At 37.9% G+C, this 14900-nt stretch overlaps 1 protein-coding gene across 1 annotated transcript in view; it reads right to left on the bottom strand.

Annotated features, from left to right (window-relative positions):
- Positions 1-6418, bottom strand: part of LOC142323130 (very-long-chain 3-oxoacyl-CoA reductase-like) — an 88057-nt gene extending 81639 nt beyond the window's left edge. Inside the window, exon 1 of the mRNA XM_075362368.1 lies at positions 5982-6418. Coding sequence (XP_075218483.1) covers positions 5982-6132 — 151 coding nt within the window. The 5' untranslated portion in view covers positions 6133-6418. The remainder of the gene's footprint in view (positions 1-5981) is intronic.
- Between the last annotated feature and the right edge of the window lie 8482 nt (positions 6419-14900).

Genomic DNA, 14900 nt, shown 5'->3' with positions numbered 1-14900 from the left:
ATTTTCGACCTGCTTGATCGAATGACGTTTTTCTCATCAAAATTATATTGTATTTAAAGTTTAATTGCTAAAAAAAAGGAAAAAAAGAATTTTAGTAAAAATATTTGGTTTTCATTTGACCTCCTTGCTCGGCAGTTAACTCATATAATATTTTTAATAACAGCCACAACTTGAAAAACAGATAAGTGTCAGAAATTACAAAAAATTCAAACAATTTCTCAAAAAGTCAGGTCACGATCCTAACTAAGAGGGCTCTTTTTTGAAGTTCCCATGTCGTCTTCAATAATATTAGTTGGATTTCCGATCTTAAAAATTAAAATTTAGAAAAACTGATATTTTAAGTACGGGTCTCATCCATCACCCCCCTCCCTGTTTTCCGGGGGATAAAAGTCGATTCATCGGAGTACCTATTTACTTCATTCGATCGGTCCGGTTCGGTACAATATTATTCAACAAGGCTAAAAAAGTGTAGTTTACTAAAAAAATGGATTGAACAAATCCCAACTCCGGGATCCGCGAAAATGGACATACCTATCTTAGTGAAAGAAGATTTGGGGAAAGCTAAAATAGAGCCTCCGAAATCACAGAGGCCTTTAGCTGAGAGGGAGAGACATTCGGCCGCCCCACACGTCCGCAGTGAGCACATGCAGGCTTGACTGTAATCTGCTTCTTGCTCTGCCAATGGAGCCGGTGTCATCCGATACCGCTAGCAGGAGATCTTCCGCGTTTTCCATCGGAGGAACCGGGGGTCGATGTCGGATGTATACAGGAATTGAGTGATAGATGCAAAAAAGCCCTAAACATTACTAAATGTTTATCCAACATCAGTTGGGACTCAGACAATTGTTTTGCTTGGCATTTATCACGCCACGATCTCATTCGGTCGCCCTAAAGCATAAGACCGAATGTCTGTACCACAAACGGCTACTGAGCCTCGAACAGTTTAGCGACCAGTATTCTAACTAGCACCTTGAGCTTACCTAACAGCATGAGCGGAATAAGCGTGGTGCCATAACCATCGGCTTACGTGTCCCAACCGCTCACTTGTCACATATTTGTTAAAATGGGTAGGCGCATCCCGTCAACTTCTGAAAATATATGTGACATCCACAATAAAATATATTTTGTCTAGGCAGCATTTCACTGCCACGCCTAGGTCGCTGAATGCCGGCAATTACCTGTCCACCATTTTATAGAGCTTGGAGCAATGCGGTAAGAGTCTTTCCCTTAAGCAAACTGCAGATGCCGGTTGAATAAAGCAACCGCATCTAGGAACTCCCACACGGTCCGACAATGCGGCTCTCGCCATATTGACTCGCCGCTTGTGAGTGGCAAATTTTCCCCTTGACCTCTAAGTTCCAGGGTGGCCTGAGTTCTGATTACACAGCCTTTATACTTAATATGAGGGTTACGACTGTTTGATAATTTGTTTGCATCCTTGAGAAGCATAAACTTCGTCTTGGGCACAGAAATCTTTAAATTTTGAGTGTCTATCTAGGTCTCTGCGGTTGACAAAGCCGCCTGCGCTCGGTCTTCTAGCTGCGGTCGTGAGTTACTACGAACTAACAGGAGACAGTCATCGGCCGTGACCCCTTCTGGGAATTTCAGTACCAAATTCCGTCGAATACCAGATTCTAAAGCAAGGGACCGAGAACGGAGCCCTGCGGGCTTCCCCTAGTGACGGAGCTTTCCACAACTAGGTTTTCATCCTTAAACAGAGCCGTGCCATCAGACAAGTAGTTACGTACTACGGCCTGCAGGGCTAAGGGAACATTGCAGGATTCCAACTCATAGAGGACAGAACTCCAACACAAGGAAGCAAATGCTGCCTCTATGTCAATAAGAATTGTCAAAACATATTTACGGTCGGCGCTTTCCACCTCGGCAAGAGCATTTAAGATGCAAACCTCGGTTTGCATCTTAAATGGGTTTGCCAGCCCCTTTCGTGAAGCCATACTTGCTTCGATTCAGAAGTGAGTTCATATCGATATTTCCCCAGAGCCGTTCCACAACCAACCTTTCAAGCAATTTGCCGATTATGGGCAAGAGGCTGATGGGTCGATAACTGCTGACCTCACTCGGATCCTTTCCTGATTTTAAGAGCACGATAACCAAAGCCACCTTCCAACAAGTCGGAAAGCAGCCTCAGCTTTGGCACCCCGACTCTCTTATCATCTCTATCTCGGATCTCTTATCATCTGCTGCCCAAGCGACAGCAGATGATAGAAAATATCTGGGTCAAGTTGGTCAATCCCCGGTGCCTATGTCAGTGCCATTCGAGAAACGACTTGGTCTATATCTACGGGATCTACAGCCCGTACGTCAGGGAATGGTGTCTCACTTGCCCTAACGCCGACTTCTGCTTCACCCTCCAGAGCATCTGGAAACAGAGTATCCAGGAACGCCTGGTAAGCGCCGCAGATGTTAAAGTGTGTTCATGACTACCAAACCCGCGTCGAACACTGGACAGCACGTGCAATGACTTTGGCCGGTAACACGACTTCGCGAGCTGCCAGGGGCTGCGCTGCAATTCACGGATGAAGTCTTGACAAAACTTGAGCTTCCTTGATGGCATGAACTTACTGATTACGGGCGCGCCGGCAGATCCTCAGCTTGCACGTCATTTACGATAGTCCCCGTTAGGAGGTGACGTTGGTATCTTCTCCTAGCGGAGCATACTCTTGCGCGCAGCACGCTAAAATCAGAGGACCATCACTTTTTCCCAGATTTCCGCCTGCGATTGACAGACGGCTCCCCGGAAGCAGCCGTCATGACGGCTCCAGGCACTCTCCGATCAGCGGACTGGCCACTTCCTTCCTAAGGGCTAAGGGTCCATCCTTTGGCCGAGGTCGCCGTAGGACCCTATCACAGGTAGTCTTGATGGCTGGATAAAGAAAGTCGGCGGTTTTCTGCACGGCTCACAAAACTGCTTCTACTGCTCATCCTCTCTTTTTGTTTACAAATCCAGTCCTGAACAGGTGCTCAAATTGCTCCTATGACACGGGGAGACCCCGATGGGTTACGTCCTACGGGACTATTTATAGGGAGGAGTCAACTGCCACGGCATCCTAAGGCGACTGATGTGCTGCTTAACGGCGGTTCTGGTCGCCCCAGGGGTGCTTAAATAAAATAAGGGAGACAAAAAAGCAAGATATTGGTATTGCGTAGACATTCTTTTCCGTGTATATACTTGAATTTTATTTCTCTTTAATTTTAATATCGGGGCTCTTTACACCCCATAAGTGTTGTTTTAGTGTTTTGTGGTTAAATGTTCTGTGTACGTTTGTGCTTTTAAATAAAATGTAAGGGCCCTTTACACCCTAACACATGACGACCCTGATGGTGATATTAATGTCTTTTTAAGAATGTGACGAGGGCTAATGACGTCGATGCCCGTAAAAATAAAATAAATAAATAAAAAGTAAAAATAAAAAGTTAATAATTATGAAGAATAACGTTTTAGTTAAATGTTGCCATGATATTTAAATTGTAGAATAAGCAGTACATTGTAACAGTTCTTTTATGCATTTTTTGTAGAAGAAATATTTATTTCATCGGTCATCAATATGTGCTTAGTAAGAAATTCTTAAAAGATCTTTTTATACTTGCTGTATGTGGGGTTTATGAGAGAAAAAATTGGAAAGTATAATCAGGAAGGAAATATAGTTTAATAAATTTCACAACAGATTTTACGAAAAAAGAAGTTTGAGATAGGATCTTTTACAAAGAACTAAGGAAATACGGTATAAAAAGAAGTATTAAAGAACGTAGAGATGTAATAAATACTTTGAATTTAAAGAGTAGTTCCTAATGAAGAAGTACATCGAATCAATCAAATGACTGTCATAAATTTATCTAAAACGGTACAATCCTTAGAAAGAAAAAGAAAACCTGTGAAGGTTTCTTATATCAGACCTAAAAGACAAAGTTTTAAAAAATCTAAAATGTTTAAAATAATCTTTTTTGAGTTTCAAATATTTCATATTTTATTTACGGATTTAAAACCGTAAATTTCATATGCGGTTCAAAACCTTTGAAGTCGGAATATTATTTTGGTGCATTCCAATAAAACTATTTGAGTTTAGAAAAACGGAAAGAATTTTTCGTACATCAAAGACAGTCATTTTTTGCAGGGAGAAAAATTTTATTAATTTTTTTTTTTATCATGATTGTAACGATTATAGACGCCCTGACACGAATCAAATTATTCTTGAAAATGACATTAATATTGTCAAGAATAAAAGGATACCGAGCCAGGTTTGCCGGGGAAAAAGAAGAATGAATTATTATTTCATCACTTTCTTCGCCGAGTCGAATATAGTACAACATATCAGAACGTCAGGCTATCATAATAAAGTTAATAATCGACCTTAATAAGCGTCTCAATAATCACAGAAACTGTATATATAGTGAGCATCATTACATTCAGAGAAGGTATATGGATTTGTATCTCTTGTCCATCAAGTGTTTTAAAAATTCCAGAGCCGTAGGGAAAATTAGTACAAAGGAAGAAATTAATGTACCGTTTACTGTTGTGAAACGATTTCATTATTTGTTTTGTTTTCTATTTTATAATATATTCAGTCTTTTTTAAAAAAGTTATTCGTTCCTAAAAAATAAAAATATTCACTCGGTATCAAACCGGACAAAAGAAGTACTTTCGCGTTATACAGCATAATTCTCAGTCTACAAGAAAGAATCTAATCGTGTTTTCATTACCAAACGATCATAAAAAATCTGATGAAAAATTAATTTAAAATTAAATTAAATCATTTCCTTTTACAAATTTATACCGCGGGTTGATGAGTTAAAAATATTACTAATTAGAAAATCTAAACTTTTAGGCATATATTCGTTTAAATCTACTTAAATATGCACAATCAAAATATTTATCAGTTAATCTTCAAAATTATTAATTTATTACTAATCGATTTTTATTTATTTATTATTTTTATATATTAATATCCACTCCAACCACTCTTCTAAATTTTATTCATTAATCTTTCGCTTTGTTAAGGTTTCTCTTGTCCTTCAGACAAATGCTAGAGTACATTTTTATTCGTGGGATAAGTATATACTGTATTTGTATAATACGTATTATTTTCTGATATAAATAAAGTATTTATTTTCGGCGTAATTTATAAAATCGTTTATTTACGCACGTAACCAGATATTTATTTGTATTTTGTCATTAGAAATATACATTTATGTATAAAAAGTCTTAATAGGGTTATCTTTTAATGACGTTTGATTTTATTCGTGGTAATTGAATTAATTAAATTTTATCAGTGTATTTATAACGCATAAATTTTAGTTATCGTCATTAAAAAAAAAAAATCAAATGAAACGTAATTATTTGTTTAATGTTTTATAATATATTTTTATTAAATGTATCAAATAAATCAAGAGATATCATTCTTACTTGAAAAATTTACTTAATCTAAGATGCTGAATATGATTTTAAAATATGTATGCATAAAGTATCTTACGTTTTGATTTATTAAATATTTTTGTTTTCTATTTTATTTTAGCATATTTTTAATATTTACCTTACAAAAGTTTACAAAGTATTATTAAATTTACTCTTCAAAATAGATAATTTAATGAAATAAAGAAGCAGCTCTCTTACATTTTCTTAAAAAATAAATTTAACACTATTAACTCTTAATAATAAAATTAACAGTTCTGGAAAAGAAATTAAACATTTAGATTGTGTGAACAAGAAAAACTGTATAATATGTATTTAATATCTGAAAATACATCTTCAAAAATATAAAAAATTGGTGAAATGTCACTTTTTGTAATGTTTCTCGTATTAAAAATATTCGGTCAGCTAAGCAATATGGATGGATTTATTTTCTACAAACAATAATAACAATATAGAAAATATATATTATAATAAAAACTGTATCGATTAAAAAATAAATTGGTTTCTCTTAATATTTAAATTATTAATACTATTATTATATTTTTAACCTTACCTGCCCACTGTCCCATTTTTTTTAAATCCGTATGAAGTTTTAAAGCAGGAGCTAAAAATATCGTATAAACAAATTGTACAATATTTCTAATCATTTTAAAACCTAATAATGTTAGGCATACGACGCCAACTTTTTCTAAAGTTGTCAGCATTTTTAATTTTTATTAAGTAATAATATTATTTTTATGTATAAATTATATTAAATTTCATACAAATATTACGGCGTCTTTAGCACCCCCTTTCGAGAGACCGACTGGCTAAAGTTTTATCAGCAGGTATCCCGATGGTTTTTCTTCATCCCCACCATCTTCTATTATTGCTAATGGAAACCGGGTTATCGATCGACTGGCGCATGCGCTGAATTGTTAAGTTGACAGTCAAGGCGAAGGTTAACCCACTTTCATACAACTTGTTCGTTATTAACAGACAGCCGGTACCACTACGCGGATATTTTGCTACTAAGATCAGAGCATCGGCACACATGCCTACACAGTACGATTAATTTTCACTGCCACTGCCATCTCTTTCACATTAATCGCTTTTGTACGTTACATTTTTATTTTTTATCGCTTAAATAATCAGCAGTTTCTGATTATTTCTGCGTTTAGGTTAATTCTCTAATAATGTTTCAGTTGCAATCTCCAATAAATTACCGATCGTTTAAAAAAAAAACCTTTCTATCAATTTGTGTAAATAAAACTGAAAGATTTTTTTTACAGAAATAGTATTATTGCTTCGGTCATTTTTTAAATAATATTAATTAAAATTTACAAAAAGCCCCTAAATTTCCTGTATCCCGTTTAATATGTACATGAATACATGCTGAAATAATTGTCATTAACATCGTATAAATTGTTGTTTATCTTTTTTTTTTAGTTACCATATTTATTTAGTGACTTCATATATTTATTTTATTATTATTTTTAATTAATAATATGGAATTTATAAAATTGCGAATTTTATGACACTGTTTGGACAAACTCGATCCAGGGAAATTCTGGTTAAGTTTGTTTTTTATCCGTGGAGTAGCATATACCTTCCATTCCTGACGTAATATATATGTATAAAATGTGTTATTATGTATCGATTAGAATAATAAACTTGTTTATTTACTAACCTAGATTGTACAATGCATTTTATTTTTATTTTTCTTTAGTTGTGTACCTTAGAAATGATATACTCGTTTAATGAAAACAGATTTTTTCATTACAATGTAAAATAAAATTATAAGCAAAGTTTTTTTTTTGGGGGGGGGGGGGAAGAAACGATATTAACATTAATTTTTAAGGAATTGATGAGACGAGGTTGCAGTTCACTTGTTTATTAAACAAGAGAGGTATATGTAATGGACCAGAAATGAATTTTTTACTAAAAATATTTTCAAAAAACTGTTGGTAGTCAATGTATCTTTTTTAAATTTTGGAAAATTACCTTTGTTTTTTCATTTTTTTATACGTTTCGATTTACTTCTTCTCCCTCTTCCTCGACTCTTGGGCCACAGCCCGTTACAACAACACAAGCTGATCCTTCCATCGTTTCCTGGGGCGACCGAAACTTCTTCGCTCAGTCGGCTTATAATCATATAAACGCTTAGGTATTCTAACGTCATTTATTATCTCCACACGTTTGGCCCGACTTTCCCTACATTCTTTAATACGCTCATTCAAATTAAGTATAACCAATTTGGTGCGAATATGTGGGTTTCGTTTCTGGTCCGATAAGCGGTATCCTGCAATACTCCTCAAAAAACGCACTTCCACCACCTGAGTTCTCTGACACGGCGGTGTCTGTAATACCACTACAAGCGGGTAGCCAGCCCGGGCCTATCATTTAAGATGATGGGGAAGTGTAGAGGGGGAGAAGCATTAACCTCGTTAAATATAACATATTTTATATTTTAAAATATTAAATATAAAGGCCCCTATATTAAATATAAAGGATGTGTAATCAGCCGAGTTAGAGTTCATAAGTACCTTGTACCTAGGTGTTTTGTTTGATGAGCAGTTTCTGTTTAGGAACCGCATTAGGCAAGTAGCGACGGATGCCGTCTTTGTGATGCACAAGCTTAGGAGAATTGCTCGGAAGGATTACGGGCTGTTGGGTCGTCATTTGTACATGGTGTACCGAGGTGTCTTCGAGAGTATGACCTCTTATGCGGCGCCAGTCTGGGCGCATAGTCTGGATAGAAATAGAGCACTGCTTCAAAATTTAAGGAGTGCCCAGCACAGAGCCTTAATTGTATACACTGGTGCTTTTAAAATAACCTCCTACGAGGCTACCACCGCATTGGAAAAGGCTCTCCCACTCGATTTGGTGGTGAAAGTTTGGGCAGCCATGTGGAAGTTGCGAAGAGATAGGGAGGTTAAGGCATTTGCGATGCGGTTTCGAGCAGGGCCAGTACCGGAGCGGAATGGTGATCTCAATGCACCGGTTCTAAATTTCGATCAGTTACACATCTCCCGCCTGCGGAGGAGGCTTTACAGTTTCGCGATGGATGCATGACAACAAGAATGGCACGCCACGACTAAGGGTAGGTCCTTGTATAAATTTATTCAGGACTTGGGGGGATGGTACGCCACTAGTTCCTTTTTAAGGGCAACGGAAGCCCAAGTGCTCTCTAACCACGTGAATTTAAACCAATATTTGTTTCGCTTCCGCCTGGCAGCTGATGAGCTGTGCGTCTGTGGGGAGGTCCAGTCGAACGAACACATGATGTTCGACTTCCCAGTTCTTGGAACGGCTAGAACTCAGGCCATCCTGGGACTTAGAGGTGAAGGTGAAAATTGACCACTCACAAGCGGCGAGTCAATTTGGCGAGAGCCGCACTGACGGACCGTGTGGGCGTTTCTTGATGCCGTTGCTTTGCTCAACCGGCATCAGTAGTCTATCTAAGGGGAAAATTCTATGTCGCTGCTGTGGGAAGCTACTCGAGAATTACGGCTGGCCACCAGCCAAAGCTCCAAGCGCTTTAAAATGGTGGACAGATACTTATCAGCATTCAGCGACCTTGGCGTGGCAGAAAATTGCTGTCTTGACGATATAAATTAATTTATTGAAATCATATATATTTTTAGTAGTTGACGGCGTGCGCCTACCTATTTTAGTTGTATATGACAAGTGAGCGGTTGGGACACGTAAGCCGGTGGTGTATGGCGCCGCGCTTAGTCCGCTCATCCTGTCAGCAAAGCTGTAGGAGCTATTACGGCACTGGTTGCTACACTGTTCGAGGCTCAGTAGCCGTTTGTGGCACAGACATTCGGTCTTATGCTTTATGGCGACCGAATGGGGTGGTGGCGGGAGAAATGTCAAGTAAACCAATAACCTCGTTAAAAGACATGGGTCCGTCTGGCACCGGATTGTAGCATCCAGTTGCAGGGTCCCTGCCTAAGGTTACAGTTGAAAACTGATCGACGCTCTCTAAGGTGGTGAGAAAGAAACGTCACGATGGTTGATGTAGCGGAAGAACCTATGGGCATAAACCGTGAATAGAAATCTTGCAGGCTTTGAGACAATAAGGTGGTAACTCACCGTCAATCTAGCTCTACGCAGCGTTCGGATCGCGGCCAGAGACAATTTAATCGCTGACGCACATACACAAGCCTCGGATTGCACTTGATTGTAGGTAAATAATCGGAAATGTGAAAAAATTAAAAGATTTGCAATTCCTCGATTTACTTGTATTTAGTTTTTATATGGTAATTTTTGACTCCCTTAGAAAAACGAATAGATGTTCTACATAAAGATTTTGGCTTATTAATTTGAAGAGTTATTTTATTATCTTTAATTTCACCTTTCAACGAATTTCTGTGATAGAATTTACCAACTCGTAAGTCCAAAAAATTTAAAGACGTATTTATATTATTAAAATAAATGTCGAAAAAAATTTAAATGTAAAAAAATGATCTTGAGATTTTAAATAGATAAATTTAAGAGAAAATATGTATGTCAGGAACAGGCCATTTTTATGCTAATAACCCTTTTTTATAGATTTTTTTTTAAATATAAAATGTTTAATTATAATTACTTTTGAACAATTTGTAAGGAATATATTGTAACTACATTTTACAAATTATTAAATCCTCTGTACAATAAGACGTGTTATAATCATTTAATTCTATTACAGCGCATCTTACAGCCATTTGAATTATAACCAAATAAACACAACATTTTAAAGACACCTTGATAAATCGCTAAAAACATAGATTTAAAAAAATTAAATTATTTAAGAGTGTGTAGATAACAGCTACTTAAACTGAGTGGTATCACCTAGAAATAAGAATAAGACAACGGTGATAGTAGTGATAGCAGTATAATGGCGGTACTGCGTCAATAGTTCTCCTAGCTGCCGCTAGAGTCACAGCTGCCGTCTTGGATCGGCCGTGTTGTGACGTCACAAGATGTTTGTCTTGAGAAAATTGTCTGAAGAAAAATATCTTGAGAAAAACGTCTCGTAAGAAAAACGAAAATTAACTTAATTAGTATGGACGTACCTCGAGGATGATCCTGGTCATCGTGGCCGTTGTACCGAGAGGCGTCACCCGCCATTCCAGGACCCCAACGTGGCTTGTACACCAGAAAACGGCGGCTGTGTGTGTGTTCGCGTGCGTGTATTGACGTAGCGGCGCGGAGTTGTTGACAGTGCGAGGTGTGGCGCGCGACTGAAGAACAGCTGACGAACATCGTTTAAGGTTCAGCGTCCTAGTTTGAACGGCCGTTACAGTGGTATGCGGGAAAACGCCACACCCTAACGACTAATCACAGCGCTTGCATTCAAAGCGGCCGCTTATGCGCAAAACGTAGACCGTTGTTGTCGCCGCCACCACCACCGCTGCAGCCGTTATACAAGTGTGCGTACGTGCGGCCCCGAACGTCGTCGTCACCTAACTGAAATACAAATAAAACAAAAGTCCGCTACAAGTCAAAAGAAAAACCAAATCAGTCTTACATTACTGTATGATGGAGTACAGTTTTGTTGTTGAATTTCCATACCACCCAGGAGGTAGCAGTCGCGGCGCGTTGAGATTTTTTTTAGAGTGAAACCTTTCCCCAGTAGGTCTACAAAACACTCGTACAGAATTAAAACGGATTAAAATATAAGCTAAAAATTATGTTGTATACTACAAAAACTACCCCGAACTAAATAAACAGAGACTTGTATTCTATGTATAAAAACGTCGGCTAAGACCAAAAATAATTGGTGGTTGCATTTCCACACCACCCAGGAGGTAGAAACCGCGGCAGGTTTAGATTTATTTTTTTAACGAGTGATATCTCTCCCCTAGAGGCCTACAAAACACTCGACTATATACCTTAAGAAATGAAAACGTCTTCATGATATTTCTTTACAAGACCGGGATGTTATGAACAACAAACGCAGATGATTGGTAATGATACACTTCCACAAGAAAAAAATATCATTTAAAAGTTAACTCTCATTTATGTATGCGAAATCTGTCCTTTCGTGCAAGTTTATCATTACCCATCATCTTCGTTTTTTGTTCATCACATCGCGTTCTTGTAATGAAGTATCATGAAGAAGAAGAATATGTTTCACATAAACTGTGTTACAAGTAAAAAAATAAATAAATAAAATTTATTACCGGTCAAAAAGTCACATCGAATCTAAATAATCATAATCAGTTGAATATGTCAATTTCTCACATCTGGTGGGGGGATCACAGAGCCATCATGTGTAAACCACCAACAATCAACTGTTGTATCTAAGAAACCGCCGCCACCGGCCGTTGACGTCTCGCACCTGTGGTACAACGCCTGGTAAAATCTGTCCACCGGACTCGGACGTAACCGCAAGCGACGATAGCCAATTAACGATTCCACCGTCCCGTACTCGCTCTCATATAACGGGCAAATAGGACAGAAATACACAAAGTCTACCTCTGCGAAGAACTTAACCAACGCCTCCCGCAGACTCATCTCAACCGAATACAACCCGTACTCCTCTCTCATGGTGAAATATAGTACGGGTTCCACCAACTCGTGTACCGGTGATGTCTCGTATAACGTGCGCAGATACCCATTACTTCCTCGCACGGCGGCTGCTGCAGGGCATCCTTTAAAAGCTTTTGCCTTTAAAACATTGCCGCTAGGCTCAAAGGACAATAAACCGTTACATACGACAGTGGTGGTGGTGGTGAACTAGTGATGGAATCAATGACGACGATGACGTTAGACGACATATTAATAGACAACCGATACCAACAAAGGAAAAGAAACTAATGAATGAATAAAACAGTATTCGCATTGCAGTATAGAGTTGGGTTGGCGGTGGTGGAAGTGCATATGGTAGCGCAACCAACATCCTGTCGTCTACAACACACACACACACACACACACACACACACATCTTTATTGTTTGTTAACAATTTAATATTTCATTTTAAATGTAAGTAGTATTTCAGTTTCAATTCCGCGCGCGTCTAATGTACCAAACCTCGTTTATGTAAGTAATACCTAATAAAAAAGAAAAACACCCCAAATCTATTCCGCGCGCGCGTTAACTACCTACGAAAACAAAGGTTTGCTAAACACTCTCCTCACCATTTGTCACATAACCTGACAGTAGATAAATCTATTACTAGATCATGTAACGGGCCTTGGAACCACTACATATAGCAATTGTAAAAACTATCATTTTAAATAAAAACAATAGTCTTACACATTGCTGTATGGGGGTTTAAAGTGTTTTTTGTTTTGTGTATAATAAATTGAATGTGTTGAAGTTTATGCTGTACGTGTAATGTGTTGTGGTCCTGAAAAGGACTATTTTCCTATATCTCCATAGTCTTCTCTTTTTGAATTGCACAGTCATTTGAAGACGACATTGTAGATTTTCCCTACAATCCCCTTGAATATTAATTTTGTCTTGCTTGCCACCAGCTGGTCAATCTCATCGTTGTCTAGGCGATCGGCGAACCGCTTTGGTAGAAATACTCTACGCTGTTCATCATCACCCTCACGCTGAAGGGTGGACATAATACAAGCACCGTATTTAGTAGCCCATTGATTCATTGATACAATGTCGTATCTCTTCTCGATAATTAATTCACCAACACTTGTGACCTGAGTGAGTTGGCTTGGTGAAGTCTTTGCATTAATCTTCTGAATAAATGTTTGCGACATTGGGGATAGTGATGACAACAACAACGACGACGACGATGATATGTGTAGTGTGCGTTCAAATCAAGAGACAGTGACGGAATGAAGAAAGAAACTAAGACGTACCCCCTCCACTCCTACAATGCCTACGCATCCGGTCGACCTTGAATATGTTTGAACAGGAAAACTACCATACACAAACAACGTCTGTCTATAGTTTGACCTTGACGTCACCGTCACACACGTCACGACCAATAGGAACACAACCGCCTAAAGTGCCACACCCAAACCGTTGAAGCCACGCGCCTGGTAGCCACAACTATGCGCATCCGGTCACGTATACATCATACGACTACTAACAACTGTTATAACCGCGCTATCAAATATGATGCAACTCTCTCACACACACACACACACACACACACACACACACACACACACACACACACACACACACACATACACACACAACCATATTAACGTAGAATAGAAATGCATTCATTCCTTTTCTAACATGGATCTGTTTAGCTATGAGGAATTCGATTTGCAAATAATTGAAATCGACAACAAACAAAATGTTATACCCGAAGCGTCGCTACCACCACCACCAAAGAAGAAGAAAACAAAAAATATTAAATATGAAAAGGAATACTATACAATAAGGATTTAACACTATTAGTATAAAGTCCTCTCAGGTAAGGTTACGTCACAACGTGAGAGGTTTAGAGAAGTAGTGTACTTCTCTTAAGAACCATTAGCACCTAAGAAATACTCTCTATTTTTAATGGTTCCGTTTCCCCCCCCCCAAAAAAAAGAAGATAATTTATTAAATACTCTCCTCAACATTTGTCACATAACCTGATAGTAGATAAATCTATTACCAGATCATGTAACGGGCCTTGGAACCACTACATATAGCAATTGTAAATCTATCATTTTAAATAAAACAATAGCCCGTACATTGCTGTATGGGGGTTTAAAGTGTTTTTGTTTTGTGCACAATAATTTGTATGTGTTGAAGTTTATGTTGTAGTCCTGAAAAGCACTGTTTATTTCTTAAATTGTTTATACTGTTAATGAAATAGCCTTCTCGGTGGTGAAAGTACGTCATGTTTTAGATAGTCTGTACATTATGAAATAAATCGATGCCAAAAATCGTCTCCTTTCATATCGATCACTCTCGCGGCAATTTATTTGAGAATCTTCTTCCGTATCGTATGCAACAAGTAGTGGTGGTGGTTTCTGTTGATGTTGTACATTATCAAAAACATAATTAGTTTCATCACAAGCAGCTCTCCATCTATCGGTTTCAATACAAGTATTGGTGAATCGTCTTCACTCCTTTGTGGTCTATACGTTAACGGTAACAACATTATTTTTTAGACAAGACGTAGTTAGCCTGTTTAAAGTAATCATATCCAACTGCATATTCAATGAATCGTTTAACTTAAAGGCCTTTACCCATTTATATTTTTCACCACCACAGTAGAAACCAGACAATACTATTTCGTTACTGCCGATAAGACCAATCGAATTGTCCCCACATTCAAAGTCACAATAAAATCTCTCATCATTCATCGGATCGAAGAACATCTTTATAATTACACTATCACCGTCTTTATCAAATACATGGCGGCTAAGATCAAGAATGATAGCTGTATTTTAATTTGAAACACATCGGCGACAAATGTCGTTTACAAACCACATCTACCTTCTTAATTAGTACAATAACACTGCTGCTGTCACAACGACGACAACGATGTTAACACTTTGAACAACTTAAATACTGATGAGATAAATAAAC

The sequence above is a fragment of the Lycorma delicatula genome, chromosome 4 (assembly GCF_047948215.1).
Source record: "Lycorma delicatula isolate Av1 chromosome 4, ASM4794821v1, whole genome shotgun sequence".
NCBI lineage: Eukaryota > Metazoa > Arthropoda > Insecta > Hemiptera > Fulgoridae > Lycorma > Lycorma delicatula.
Note: the sequence above shows the minus strand (reverse complement) of the source record. Positions and strands in the feature narration are given on the sequence as shown.